This window comes from Gopherus evgoodei, chromosome 7, assembly GCF_007399415.2.
Source record: "Gopherus evgoodei ecotype Sinaloan lineage chromosome 7, rGopEvg1_v1.p, whole genome shotgun sequence".
NCBI lineage: Eukaryota > Metazoa > Chordata > Testudines > Testudinidae > Gopherus > Gopherus evgoodei.
In genome coordinates, this window is record NC_044328.1 from 85460805 (window position 1) to 85474557 (window position 13753).

Sequence of the window (13753 nt, forward strand, 5' to 3'; positions counted from 1 at the left end):
GCTGCAGTGTTGGTCTCTATTCTCGGGTGAGTGTGGGACAGGGGCTGGATGTGACAAGATGTGTGTACAGTGCCCAGCACAGTGTGGGGCAGGGGATGTGACAAGGGGTGTGTGCAAAGCCCAGCACAGCCTGGGGCAGAGGCTATGATGAGGTGAGCCTAGCAGAGTGTGGGGGAGGGGCTGGGCCAAGATGCATACAGCACCTAGCACAGGGTGGGGTGAAAGCTGTGTCACAAGGTGTACAGCACTTAGCACAGCATGAGGCAGGGGCTGTCTGGGACAGGTGTGTGTACAGCACCTAGCACAGCATGAAGGAGGCTAGTTGGGACAAGGTGTGTGTACAGTGCCTAGCACAGTATGCAGCAGGCTAGCTGGGACACGGTGCATGTGCAGCATCCAACACTGGGCAGGGCAGGAGCTGCGACGAGCTGTGTGTACAGCGCCCAGCACAGCCCAGCCCATCCCCCCCAGCTGGCACACGTTCCCCGTGTACCGGGGCCCCACAGGGCCCACGCCCAGCTGGCTAAGCGAGACCGGGTGCTCCGCTCATAGCGGCCCTGCCCCCTCGCAACCCCAACGGCTCCCCGGCTCTCTGGGCTGCGCGAGGCCCGGGCCCCTCGCGGCCCCGCCCCACTCTGCCCTACCCAGGGGGCGGAGCCCAGCCAGGCCCCGCCCCGCGGAGGCGGTGGAACCCGGAAGCGGGCGGTGTTTCTGCCAGAGCCGTTTCCTGCCCGGGACGCAGCGGCCAGGGCGGGAGCGCAGCCATGGCTCACCAGACCGGCATCCACGGTAAGGGCGGCGGGGCCGCAATACCCGCCCCGCCCGGATCTGCCCTGCCTGGGCTGCCGCGGCTCCCTGGGGGTCCGGGCTGCGCCCAGCCCACTCTCTCCCTTACTAATGCCCTTTTAGCGGGACTCTGTGGAGCCTGGAGCAGGATCTCTGCCCTGGGGGGGGGGTTGCATGTCTCCTCGACGCACCTGGCTCCCCATGTGTCCTGTGTACTGCCCAACCCACAGCAGCGCCCCTTCTCCAGGTCTTGGCCCTATACAGCCCGTAGACTCACAGCAACAGATGACCTTGGGGAGGTTGTGTATCCCACTCGGTCCTCCTGCAGGCAGTCACGTTTCTGCTGTTTAGTAGTTGTACTGCGGTAGTGCCTAGGAGCCTCAGTTGTAGACCAGGACCCCCCGTGCCAGGTGCTGTACAGATACAGACCAACGAGTGTCCTTACCTCAAAGCACTTACAAGCCCAAGTACATAGCCTGTATGTGCTGTGATGTTTGCACTGGCATCTTGTTTTTATATTCTTGGACGTGTGTATGTAGTAGTATCTTGGCTATAAAGCTTATAGACTTGCTGGGGCATCAGTCCTTGATGGCTTAAACATCATGCCTCTCACTAAGTCTTCAGCATCTTCCCTTCTACAGCACTGAGCTTGGTATGGCTGCAGGATCTTCTCTCCTATGGTTTCTATAAATATTCCCTGCCAATACTTGGTTCTATAGAAAATGGGTGCAAATGCATCCTATAGATATTAGTGTCCTGTCTTTGTGCTTAGTAAGCTGTTTATCAGTAACTTTTGTCCATCTGAAATGTTCTTGCTTTTCCTTTGCTGCTCCATTATCTCATAACAACATGTTTAGCTCTGCAGTGTGAATCATAATCTTGGGAACCATTTCCCTTTCTGCAAAGCAGGCGGCTGCTTGATTTTTGTGTGTGTGTGTCTCTTTTTTTTTTTTAACGTGGTCCCTCAAAAGTGTAGTTGAAGCTTAAATAGTATCCATGTGTTTAGATTTACTTGGGTCTCATTTCAACTCTAGATGTGTCATGGCTGTGAAAGTTAGAAGAGAGGGCAGGGTTTGATCCAGAACTAAAGGCAGCAGTGCTTTGCTAATGTTGGGATGGAGGGCAGGGGAAAAGTTTGAAATATTAATCTCCCATACCTTTTATTGTTCTCTTATTTGTAACATTTTACAAAGAACTTCCAGGGAGCAGACAGGCACACAAAGCCAGACTTGATGATAAAATGCGTTACATCTCTCAAAACTGCATGAGACACTGTCCCAGCAGGGTCACTTAAAGATCCACTAATATCTAATCAGGCCAAGATTAAAGAATTTTGAGGTCCTATGTGCTGTGGAAATTGGGGAGGGGTATCTTCCTTAAAGTGACACCACCTCATAGACACCCCAGAATGCCCTTTTGTCCAACTCTCTCACAGACCCCCAGATGCCCCTTGCTGTCCACATATACCCAAACAGCCTTCTAACTGCTCTCACTCACATCCCAGCAGTTCTGACGTACATCCGACTCACTGCTTCCCCCAGTTCCTCAGCTCACCAGCCACAGGCTCCAACACTCCCATCTTGTGTCTGGGATTCATCAGATCTTTCATGCTCAGCACTCTGCAGCCCCCCCAGACTAGGGGAGCTCCTCCCAATTTTGGATGCCTAGCTCTGCTCACTCACATTGCATGCCTGGTACTCACATGACCCCACACTGCTCTGGTTTGGCCCAGCTATACATCTGTTCCACAGTCAACCTATGGAACTCTTTGCCAGAGGACGTTGTAAAGGCCAAGACTATAACAGGGTTCAAAAAAGAACTAGATAAATTCATGGAGGATAGGTCCATCAATGGCTATTAGCTAGGATGGGCAGTGATGGTGTCTCTAGCTTCTGTTTGCCAGAATTTGGGAATGGGTGATGGAGTGGATCAATTGATAATTACTTGTTCTGTTCATTCCCTGTGGGGCATCTGGCATTGGCCACTGTCAGAAGATAGGAAAGTGGGCTAGATGGACCTTTGGTCTGACCCAGTATGGCCATTCTTGTGTCCATGGTGTTGCGTCCTTGAGTGTTTTAAAAACTTGGCTAAATCAGACCATTGTTATTACTGTTGGGAACAATCCCTGTATTGGTTGTCTATGCTACTAATACAAATATTTTAGCATGGACACCTCTCGATGGCAGAGAGAAGTGCATTGGTATGGTGGTTTTGTAATCTACAAGAAGCCCTTAGCTCAGCTATTCAGCTGTACAAGTTTGGGCAAATCACGTCCTTCCAAAGCAGATCCAAGTTCTGAATGGGCATTAACAACTGAGAATGCAATCAAAAGATATATTTGTGGCTGTGTCACTGTGTCCCTAGTTGCTGAGGCTATCTGTCTTATGGCCAACCAAACGTTCCATGCGACCAGCCAGAGTTAACCTTCTGGACTTCAGGTATACTCCCGGTCCTTTGATAAGTCCCATCCCAGTTGATGGAACAAAGGCCCCAACCAGATATTCTAGAAACTTTGTTCCAAAGTTCTTTATGCTACTGTTTAAGTGCCAATTGTGTGTTCACCTTCTACAGATTTGCAGGTGCCTCTTGGGGGGTGGAAGAGGGGGGGAACATGACCACCAATCTGCACCAGCAAACTTACACAGCTTTTTGTTTTAGCAAGAGGAAGGAATGCCTTCCCTTGGGGGTTCAGTTGGGGGAATTTCAGTAGTCAGAATATAGTTCCTTAACTTAGAATTTGATCATCATGTTGGAGCTACCAGCCATACTCTATCTAGCACAAAGTGCCATGGATCTTTAATTAGCATGTGTGGTCAGGGTATTGGTTTTGTGTGTCCCCTCCACTACCACAGTGCCCCCTAACATGGCTGTGGAGCCCTGGTGCCATATTTACTTCAAGCATTCTAAGTATCACCCCCATGTCCCCTAGAATTTCCTTGGAAGCATCTCCAAGCCCTGACTAGCCTGAGGGTGCAGCTGTTTATTGGAAATTAGTAAGAATCATCTTTTTAATGTCCTCTAGAACTCTTTGGCGGCAGCTGACTCTTCTTGAATGAAGAAGGCAGCTTCAGAAAGAATAGCCAGACAATTGAGGGGGAGTGGCTAAATGAGCCATGGGAGGTGATGGTAATTGTACTCAGGCCTTGGCTACACTCACACTTTACAGCGCTGCAACTGGGGTGTGAAAAAACACCCCCCTGAGCGCTGCAAGATACAGCGCTGTAAAGCGTCAGTGCAATCAGGGCAGCAGCGCTGGGAGCGCGGCTCCCAGCGCTGCACGCTACACCCGTAAGGGATGTGGTTTACATGCAGCGCTGGGAGAGCTCTTTCCCAGTGCTGCCGCTCTGACTACACTCACACTTCAAAGCGCTGCCGCGGCAGCGCTTTGAAATTCCAAATGTAGCCATACCCTCAGATTTAAGAGTCCTAACTGTGTGAAGCTTTTCATTACTTTATATTGTTTTTCTACCTGGCAACTAACTTATAATATTAATCAAGACTTAAAAGGTTGCATAATTTAAGCAACTCCGTCAATATGAGAGCATAGAAGTTAGAGATGCAACCTCTGGGGTCATCTTGCTCATCCCCTTGGACAAGGCATGGTTGTTCTCTAAAGTATATACTTCAGTGTTTTGTCCAGTCTGATTTTAATGAATCAAGCGGCGATGCTTCTTCCACTACCTTGGATAGACTGGGCAATATAATGGATCTCAGTAATACTGAATGTTTCCTTATATTAAACACATTGGCATGATCTTTTTGCAAGTGTGTTGAATTTATGGTTGCTGTTACTTAGTGGCTCAACCGCTTTCTTCCTGTATAAACTTCTGTTACTCAAGGACAAAGCCAAGAATAGTCTCTCCCTTTGTATGCTCCAGAAAGAGCTGTATGAGAAATAGTTATTGAGGGTATTACATATTTGTTACTCTAGCTCTCCTGATGCAATGATCTGTGACTCATTATATTGGATCTCAGCATTCTGGCATAACCATCAATGTTCTTATCCAGTGGCTAGGACGCTCCTCTTTGTCATGGGCTATCCATGGTGCTCTGCCAGAGTGCTGCCTCCTTCATCTGGAATAAGGGGAGTCCATGGCCAATCCAGTCTTATATATCTCTGCTAAGGCTGCCAACCCTGGTCTGAATTTAGATGCTGGATCCCTGCTACCAGAAACTGAAGTGAAACCCATCAGCTCACTTCTTAAAAGCTAGTAAGCAGCCATCAGACAATAATAAGTTGCAGTCATTATGGGCTGAATTTCAGCTGATGGCCTGGGTGAGGAGGAGGAGGAGGAGAAGCTCCATATCCCATGTCATGTGCACAGCATTGTAATGTAGCCCAGTAGGACACAGAAATAAAGAAAAATACAAGAGTAGATTAAGCCTAGCATCTCCCCCCCTTCTCTTATTCTTTCAACTCTCAGACCAGGTGCATTCTTCATTGTGCAGAATAGAGTTAATTCCAAAGTTAGTCCACCTTATTTCCTCCCCCCCCCCCCTTGAAATCTCTCAGGCGTTGGTGTGGTCAGCCAGTGGCGTTCCTGAGAAGTGACTCATAGTGCCCGCCCTTACAGTCAGCCATGAACCTGACGCTGTTTTGATCTCTCTCCAGGGCAATGCACATCATTACTTCCTGTCTTCCTTACAACCCAGTTACACACCCTTTCCCTCTTCAACCTACAAGTTAACAGGAAGGAGGTTTGAATTTCTTTTTAAGTAATTGCAGATTAGCACCACAATGACAGAGGAGATCAGTGGGTAGAACCCCTTTGTATCTCACCAAGTTTGACCTTGTCTAGTCAGTAGCATATAGTGGTGCAGCTGCCTGCCTCTAGCACTGTGTGGCCTGGGGAAAGCTAACCTGGTTTAAAGTTTCCTCTGGTAGGATTTAGCTGTGAGAGTGAAATCTGGGTTAGTTCCTCCAGATTGTCCCGCCAGGAACCAAATCAGAATCATGTTTGAAACTATCTCCCTTAACAAGTCTCAGATGTTACTGTGGGACAAGCTTGTAGTGTGGTTTCAAAACTGAATTATGTGGATGCAAACTGTGCTACTGAAATTCCAATGGCATCCTTCACCCCAGTGTGGAAGGTGGCAGAGGGGGAAAGGCTTAGCGTGCGCTCTGTCCATTGAAGGCTAAAGCACCCAGTGCTATTTGACCTGAGCCTTCATCTGTCCTTTGGGAGGTAGTAAATTACAGATGGATCCACGCACATTCAGTGCTTCATGTTAAAGCTTCCAGGAGATAAGCAGATTTATATTTAAAAAGAAACTGTCTATTAAATGCCTGAGACACCGAGCTCAGGCTGTGACAGTTCTTTAAGGAAATCTGCTGAGTGTGTTTCATATCTTTTTGTCCTCTACTGCTATGGAGAGATTTCCCATCATGGTACTATTATTGTTGTCTTTTTCCTCCTGTAAAGAATGGATAATGTCATATCAGAAATGGTGATGGCTTGCATCTGATGCCAGTGTTGCCCTCTCTTGTGAATATCTGAGGCTGGTAATTGCAAAGAGAGAGGAATTTTCGAGATCCTCCCTGTTCTTGGAATGTTTTTGGTTTGGCCTTTGCGGTAAAGGGCAGCTCTTCGAAGTACTGCTATAGGATAGGTGTCAGCTAGCTCAGGACGGGCTACAAACAGCCAGCTAGCAATGGCCAGTTGGTACCAGATTAGACTAATTCAGGATGCCCACACTGTCTAGAATGGAGTGACTGATGCCACAGGAATCCTGACCTTATTTTCCATTGTGATCCCTTTGGTGCACTCATGGTTTTCCTCATTACATGCTGTATGAAAAGATGAACAGATATAGGGAATCTTTACTAAGTGCCAGGCTGGCTTAGTGGAAAATCATTTTTCCAGTGCTGATTTCAGCACTTGTCTTCAGCTTTTTGGGGACTCCAGCATTCAGGGATTCAGGCGCCACCTTTACCTGCCTTTTTGCCTAGTCCCAGATTTGTGGGCATGACTTTTCAATCTGGCAGGACACAACAGTTGGGGCAAGGCCCTGAGCCAGGGCCAAATACTAGCAGAACAGAAAGCATGAAGTGATGTGAGAATAATTTCTTCAAGGTAGGTAAAACTTTTCAGGGCCTCCGTTCCCTGATTCAGCATGTCTAATATCTAAAAATCGATGCTGATACAAGGTGCCAGCTCAGCAAGCTTGTGTGAGATGGTTCTAAATTTTGTGTCTGCAAGGAAGGAGAGCAGAGAGACATGACTGTGTATAAGGAAGGCTGCAGAAATAATGGGATGGAATCTTGGCCCAAATATGCTCCCCTAAGTCCCTTGCTAGGGGAGGAGTTGCCTGCAGGCATAGAGCTGGCTACTATGCCTCCTTCCCCATAGCCCCCAGTGCATGGGATGGGCATGATGATGGAGAGGGAGTGACTGGACTGTATTTATCTCCAGATGGCATATAGTCACTAGGGAACTGTATGCCCTGGCATAAGTTAGAGCAGCCCCCAGACTGCTCTGACTTACACGCCTCCCCCTCCCACTCTGCTGTGGAAGCTGAACACAGCAAAACAAATTGTTCCCAAGAATAACTTAGGTAGGACCTGCAAATTATTCTGTAGATATTTTTTTCTTTGTAGCTGAGGATAACTTTCCTCCTCTGATCCCACTGGGTTTCACAGTGACCTTTCTCTAGTGCTTGCTCTTGCAGTACCTGCTTTGCTGAAACAATAGATGCTACTTTGTTTACTCCGCAGTCAATGCCTACGACATTAGAGGACAGGGTTGGGCTGCCAGATGGCATAGAGTAAATAAGAAAAGATCTCTTATTACAGGATTCAGATAATCCATTGGACTTCATTTGTGACTTGTCTTATGGAAATTCCACATGAGGGCTTGAGGAGGAAGTGACAATTAAATACAGGCTGACTGGGTGGTCAGTTTGAAGTAAAAGCAGCCTAGCTGGGTGTCCTGGAAGAAAGAGTCCTTTGAGTTTTTTTCATTGCTGACTTTTCAAGAAGTTTGACTTCATTTTGAATCTGGGGCTACCTTCCTGGTTTTATGAAGCTGTGGCTAGATAAGGTTTGTCTCACTTTAATTGTCCCTTGTTAATGGGAATCTGCCGGTTATTAAAATGACCTACTTGGAGTGTCCAGCTTCTCATCAGGTTAGAAATCACATGCAAACTTTAAAGAGTGAGATATGTAACCACTGGAATAGCTTATCAAGGGATATGGTAGATTCTCCATCATGGCAATTCTTAAATCCAGATGAGATGTCTTTCTTAAAAGTGCAGACAGAAGTTATGGGCTTGATGCAGAAATTACTAGGAGAAATTCTGTGGTCTGTGCTATGCAGGAAGCTCAGACTAGATGTTCTTTTATGCTTTAAAATCTGTGGATCTTATATATCTTACTAAAAGAGACGATGGCTTTCATATAGGACCTGATCCAAAGCCTACTGATGTCCTGGGAGGCTTTTCATCAACATCACTGTGTTTTGAAAGAGGCTCTAACATACTCTGACCTGAACACAGCATATTTTCCCTCCCCCAATTTTTACTCTTTAAGGGAAACTGAAAATGCAGATTTAATCCCAGAGTGAACACACTTCCCTAGAAATTGCTGCAACTGTGGCATGTTTCCAGTTTTGCGGTGAAAGACCAATGGATGTGAAAAGAAAGCAAGCAGAGCGAATTAGATGGCCTCCCCCGTGGCTGCTGGTTCCTGTTCCTGTGTCAATCCCCCTCTCCACCACCTCACTGCTGTCCATCTAAACCAGCGCTCCCCAACCTTTTCGTCTGGCGAGCGCCTGATGAAGGACCATGGCGGTGGTCGAGCATCCGCCGAAATGCTGCCGAATTTCTGCAGCGTTTCGGCGGTGACGCCTCTTGATGACATCTCATCGAGAGGTGTCGCGCCGAAATTCAGCGGCATTTCGGCGGATGCTTGACCGCCGGCCAGAAGGCGGGGGTAGTTAGATGCCCCTTTGGGTGCCATGGTGCCTGTGGCACCGCGTTGGGGACCCCGATCTAAACAGTAGCTTTCATAGACGCTGTACGAGTCTGCAGGACTAAAACCCGGGACTGTGGGCATTCTGGACTGCCAGCACTTCTGTGTTGCCACCAGAACCTCAAACTGGGTTTCTGCTGGGGGACGCTGTGAGGCTAGATACTGCTGGAAGTACCACCCAGTGGAGCCTCTGTAGTGGGCCCCTGCAGCCCACTGATTGGCCCATGGCAGTATACAAACCAGGAAGCCATCTCAGGGAGCTGTCTGAGCAATGATGCAGACTGCCTGCTTGCTTCTACTCCAGACCTTTCCTTGCCATGAACCCTTAACTCTGCAACTCCTCTCCTGATTGCAACTTGGTAACTGACCCGTGCACGCAGGCCACTCATGGCCAGGCCCTGACACCAGCCCTGATAGATGCTGAGAGGACTTGCAATTTCAAGTGGCTCTTCACGTCCACTGACATCCACCGCCTGGCAATTAGAAATGACTATAGAGCTCTTTAATGCATAAGAAATTCCGATGGCCATGTTCTCCAGCCATAGATTTAAGTGATTCCCATGGATGTCAGTGGGACTTTCTCTCTCACTAGGATAGGAGTATAGGGCCCCAGGACTAGTAAGCTGAAAGACTAGATGTGAACTAAGTCCAGCATTGACACCTGGCTCTGTTTATATACATGGCTGCAAGAAAATATTGTAAAGCTCTGAGCTCCAATCCTGGTTTCTTTGTTGGGAGGGAGGAAAAAGAAAAACTAAAAACAACAAACCCACCAAAGAGTAGGCTAGGGAAACAAAGTGAAGGAAAAGAATGGAAGAAACCAAGAGGGAATAAAGGAACAAAGACCATACTGTATTTTAGACCAGCCGTCATCTGGTTGCTCTCTAGAAATACCTCAGAGGGGTAAACCCCAGGGAGGAAGAGGAATTATTTAAATTAAGGGCCAGTGTGGGCACAAAGACAAATAGATAGAGCTGGTCACCAATCAGTTTAGGCTTGAAATTAGGCAAAGTTTTGTAACCATCAAAGGAGTGAAGCTCTGGAACAGCCTTCCCAGAGGAGCAATGTGGGCAAAAAAATCTAACTTGTTTCAAGACTCAGGTTGATAAGTTTATGGAGGGGATGGTATGATGAGATTGCCGACAGTGGCATGTGGCCCATCTGTGACTACTATTATAAACATCTCTAATGGCTGGAGATGGGACACCAGATGGGGAGGGCTCTGAGTTTCTACAGGTATTTGAGGTCAGGAAGGAATTTTTGTCTACATCTGGTTGGCAGAGACCATGGGCTCTTTTGCCTTCTTCTGCACTGTTGGGCATGAGTCACTTCCTGGTTTGAATTAGAGTAAATGATGGATTCTCTGTAACTTGAAGTCTTCAAGATTTGAGCACTTCAGTAACTCAGCCAGAGGCTTTTTGGCCTATTACAGGAGTGGGTGCGTGAAGTTCTGTGGCCTGCAATGTGCAGGAGGGCAGATTAAATGATCACCATGGTCCCTTCTGGACTTAGTCTATGAGTCTATGCCAACTGCTTGTGCACTGCTGAGAATATCGCAGACTTTGTTTCCCATTTCATTGTACCAAAACTCTGTGCTCATGCTCGGATCAGAGACTTCTACTCATGGGCCTTGAAAACTCCACAAAACAGTCCTGTTGCAGAAAGGTGCCTCCCAGGAATCTCTCCTCCCCTTGCTTGCTATAAATGTAACATGACTGTGTGACGAACTGGGAAAGTTCTTAATGTTTTCTCTGAATACTGTATTGGTGCCTCAGTGTCCCCATGGCAGTTCTTAAGTATCTGGCAGAGCAATGGCCAGTGCACCTAAATGCCTGACACTCTGTCTCCTAGCAACTGATGGCCTGGGCCCCTCCTCTACAAAGGTGCCAGCTGAAGGTGTTGGAGACAAAGGGATCAGGTGACCTCCTGGCCCGGGAAAGGGGCTAAGCAGAGAGGAGGGGCTGAGGGAGGGGTTGTGAGTCTGGAGCTGGCTGGGGTCGAGGGTGGAGGGCAGACCTGGGGGTCTGGCTCACTGCCCCCCAGAATGGACCCAGCCGAGGGGTCCGGTTTGCTGTATCTACAAGCTCTGTTTTAGACCCTGTTCCTGTCATCGAATAAACCTATGTTTTACTGACTGGCTGAGAGTCACGTCTGACTGTAAAGTGGGGGTGCAGAACCCGGTGGCTTCCCCAGGACCCCGCTGGGGTGGACTCGCTGTGGGAAGCGCACGGAGGGGCAGAGGATGCTGAATGCTCCAAGGAGAGACCCAGGAGGTGAAGACGTGTGAGCTTCTTGCCCTGAACAAGTCTGCTCCAAAGGAGAGGAGGCTCCCCAAAGTCCTGACTGGCTTGGTGGGGAGCAGTTCCAGAGCATCGCCCGGTGACTCCGTGACAGACTGGCACATCGTTTCCCTCACTTAAGAGCATGGCGTGTCTGTGTATGTTCAGTGCTGGGCTTCTGCAAGAGGTCATGATGGATATGCTGGAGGGCTATAAAGAAGGACCAGCCTGTCTGGTATAAACTGTACCCTGAAGCACCCTCTGATGGTGGAGCAGTCAGTCATAGTCAAGATGGAGTGGAGAACACTTCCTCTTGTCTGCTCATGGTGAAAAGGAGAAGTTGATTGACTTCAGCTTTCCAGTCTAGTCAAAGCACTCTTCTTTTGGTCATGTATAGTAGTATCTTATGCTTCCTCTATTCTCAGCCATAGGAGTTTGCTGGGTTTGGGGGAAGGGGGTGTTCTCATCAGGTGATAGAATAGAGTCCGCTGTTCCCTGTGGTGAGGGTGGACGGTGCAATGACAGATCTGTGTATGGACTCAGGATTATAACAGGTTGCTTCAGGCAAATTAGGAAAAATCCTAGGAAAGCCAGTTTAAACAAGTGAAACAATTGCTTACTGCCTGCCAGACAAGTTGCTGATTTCCAAGCAGTGTGTGACTTGAGGCAGCAAATGAAAATTAGTCCCTTGCTTTCCTCTTGTAAACATCACCAAGTGGCAGAAGTAAGGAGTCATTCATGTGTCCAGCCAGTTACTTTGCCACATTCCTCATCTGACAACTCCTGCCTTTCAGGAATCATGCCTGGGGCTAATTATTTGTCAGTGCTCCCCATAATGCAGTGTGGGCTTGGTTACAAGGAAACTGAGGCAGGAGGCTAATTTTTTAACTTTAGCTGAAAAAATGCATGTGCTGTGCATTGAAGGTGCAAAGCATAAATCAGGATACCAGCTTCTCTTTGTGGATCAGAAATACGGCAAATATACAACACAACTTGTGTTGGCTACAGAATAAATCTGGGTCATCTATATCTTCTTTTTTGAAAACAGACTTGAGATCTAGGTTGTCCTTAGTTAAGACACACAATGTAGAACGCGGCTACTGTTTGGGATTGAGGTATATTGACAGATCTGTGTGTGGAAGGAGTTGATGTGGTGTGTCATAGAGGGTGAGTTGCAAGTTGTCTTGTTATACCAATATAATAAGAACCAGCAGGAACTTATTAAGAGGAATAAGGCAAAGATGCCACATTTATTGTAAATATAATAAGGCAAAAAATAAAAATAAACAACGTTTGATCACTTATTCCTATTACTACTTATTTCTTATACACACACACACATATATATTCCTTCACACAATCATTCATTCAGGTTCTGTATAGGTGTTATAGTTACCAGCCTAGAAGTTGCTCATGCCAAGTTACTGGCCAGGTATCTTGGTCATGAGGATGGAGCCAAGTCTGTGTCAGTAGCACCTGATGCTTCTGGAGGCTGGCAGCAGAACCAGAGACTCAGTCCTCAGTTTTTGGAGGTGATTCTTATAGGAATTAATTCCTATTTTAGTCTATGGGAGCTATATACTAATTTCTGGTGGCTCCACAATGTCTAAAGTGGCACATTCCTTCCAGGTGTTTGGGTTGGATCCCAGTTTACCCTCCTGGGGTTGTCTGGTGGTCCACTTGACACATTCTTCGGCCGATGGATCCTTTCTAGGCTGGCACCTCCCTAACCATTCACGTACATTAAGCATTCATCAACATACATTCCATATCTTAGGCAGACTCAATTAACAGCTTAAGGCTCACAGCAGGGGCGGTAACAGTGTTCACTTCAAGAACAAAGTCAATTAACTTGTTTGTAAGTTTTACGTAGTAATAGAGTATCTTTCACAGGACATATACAATCAATGTTTTCTGCAGACAGGAGCTTACAAGTTTTAACAGAACTAAAATATTTTTGTACTTGGTGAAACTGGGGGGTCACTATCATTTGGGGGAATCACTGTTAGTACCTTCTTTAATGTCCCTACAGTCTCTGAGGCATTGACATATCTGTGTGGAAAACTTGCACAGTTCCTTCAGCGCAATGAAGTGTCTGCTCTTCTCAGTCGTTCTTAATCCAAGCTCTAAATCGCTGCAAGTTGAAAGTGAGACCATCTCTTCAGAGAAGTCTGGAGGATGATATCTCATCATAGCTTGCAAGCCCAGTGTATTGCAAAGAACAGTTTTGTTTATGGACCTCCTTAGTGTGAGTTAGAAAAACACAAGAATGGCTGGTGACATGGAAGGATGTTCTCATCTAGTTCACGTGGCAGGAGCTGTGACAGGTGCTCCTTGTGGTCAGAACATACAAATAGGGCTGCTGTGGTCTTCAAATGTGAAGCTGACTTGTTGCTAGGGAAAGGTCCCATGTTGATAGCTCTGAAGCTAGAGGTCCCTCCCTGCCCACAGAGTAGGGATAACAAGAGCAGCAGCGCTGTCTTCTGCCACCCATACCCTGCCAGTGTGGCTTGCTCTGACCTCACATAGGATAGGTCAGCTTCAGTGCTACATCCAGTTCTTGGCCTTTCTGCTGAGACTACTAGCAAGAGGACCAGTTGTGATGTAGACATCTGTCCACAAGGAATTAGTCTGAGACCATGTCTGACATAGCCCATGGGGTCTGACAGCCACGACTTTCAGTGACTTAGGCTAGATTTAGAGTGGGGTGAACCAAAGC

At 47.4% G+C, this 13753-nt stretch overlaps 1 protein-coding gene across 1 annotated transcript in view; it reads left to right on the forward strand.

The window, feature by feature from the left end:
* The first annotated feature begins 698 nt into the window (after nucleotides 1-698).
* The window catches only part of TWF2 (twinfilin actin binding protein 2), a 75972-nt gene continuing 62917 nt past the window's right edge, over nucleotides 699-13753 (forward strand). The window contains 1 exon segment of the mRNA XM_030568689.1: nucleotides 699-789. Coding sequence (XP_030424549.1) covers nucleotides 765-789 — 25 coding nt within the window. The 5' untranslated portion in view covers nucleotides 699-764.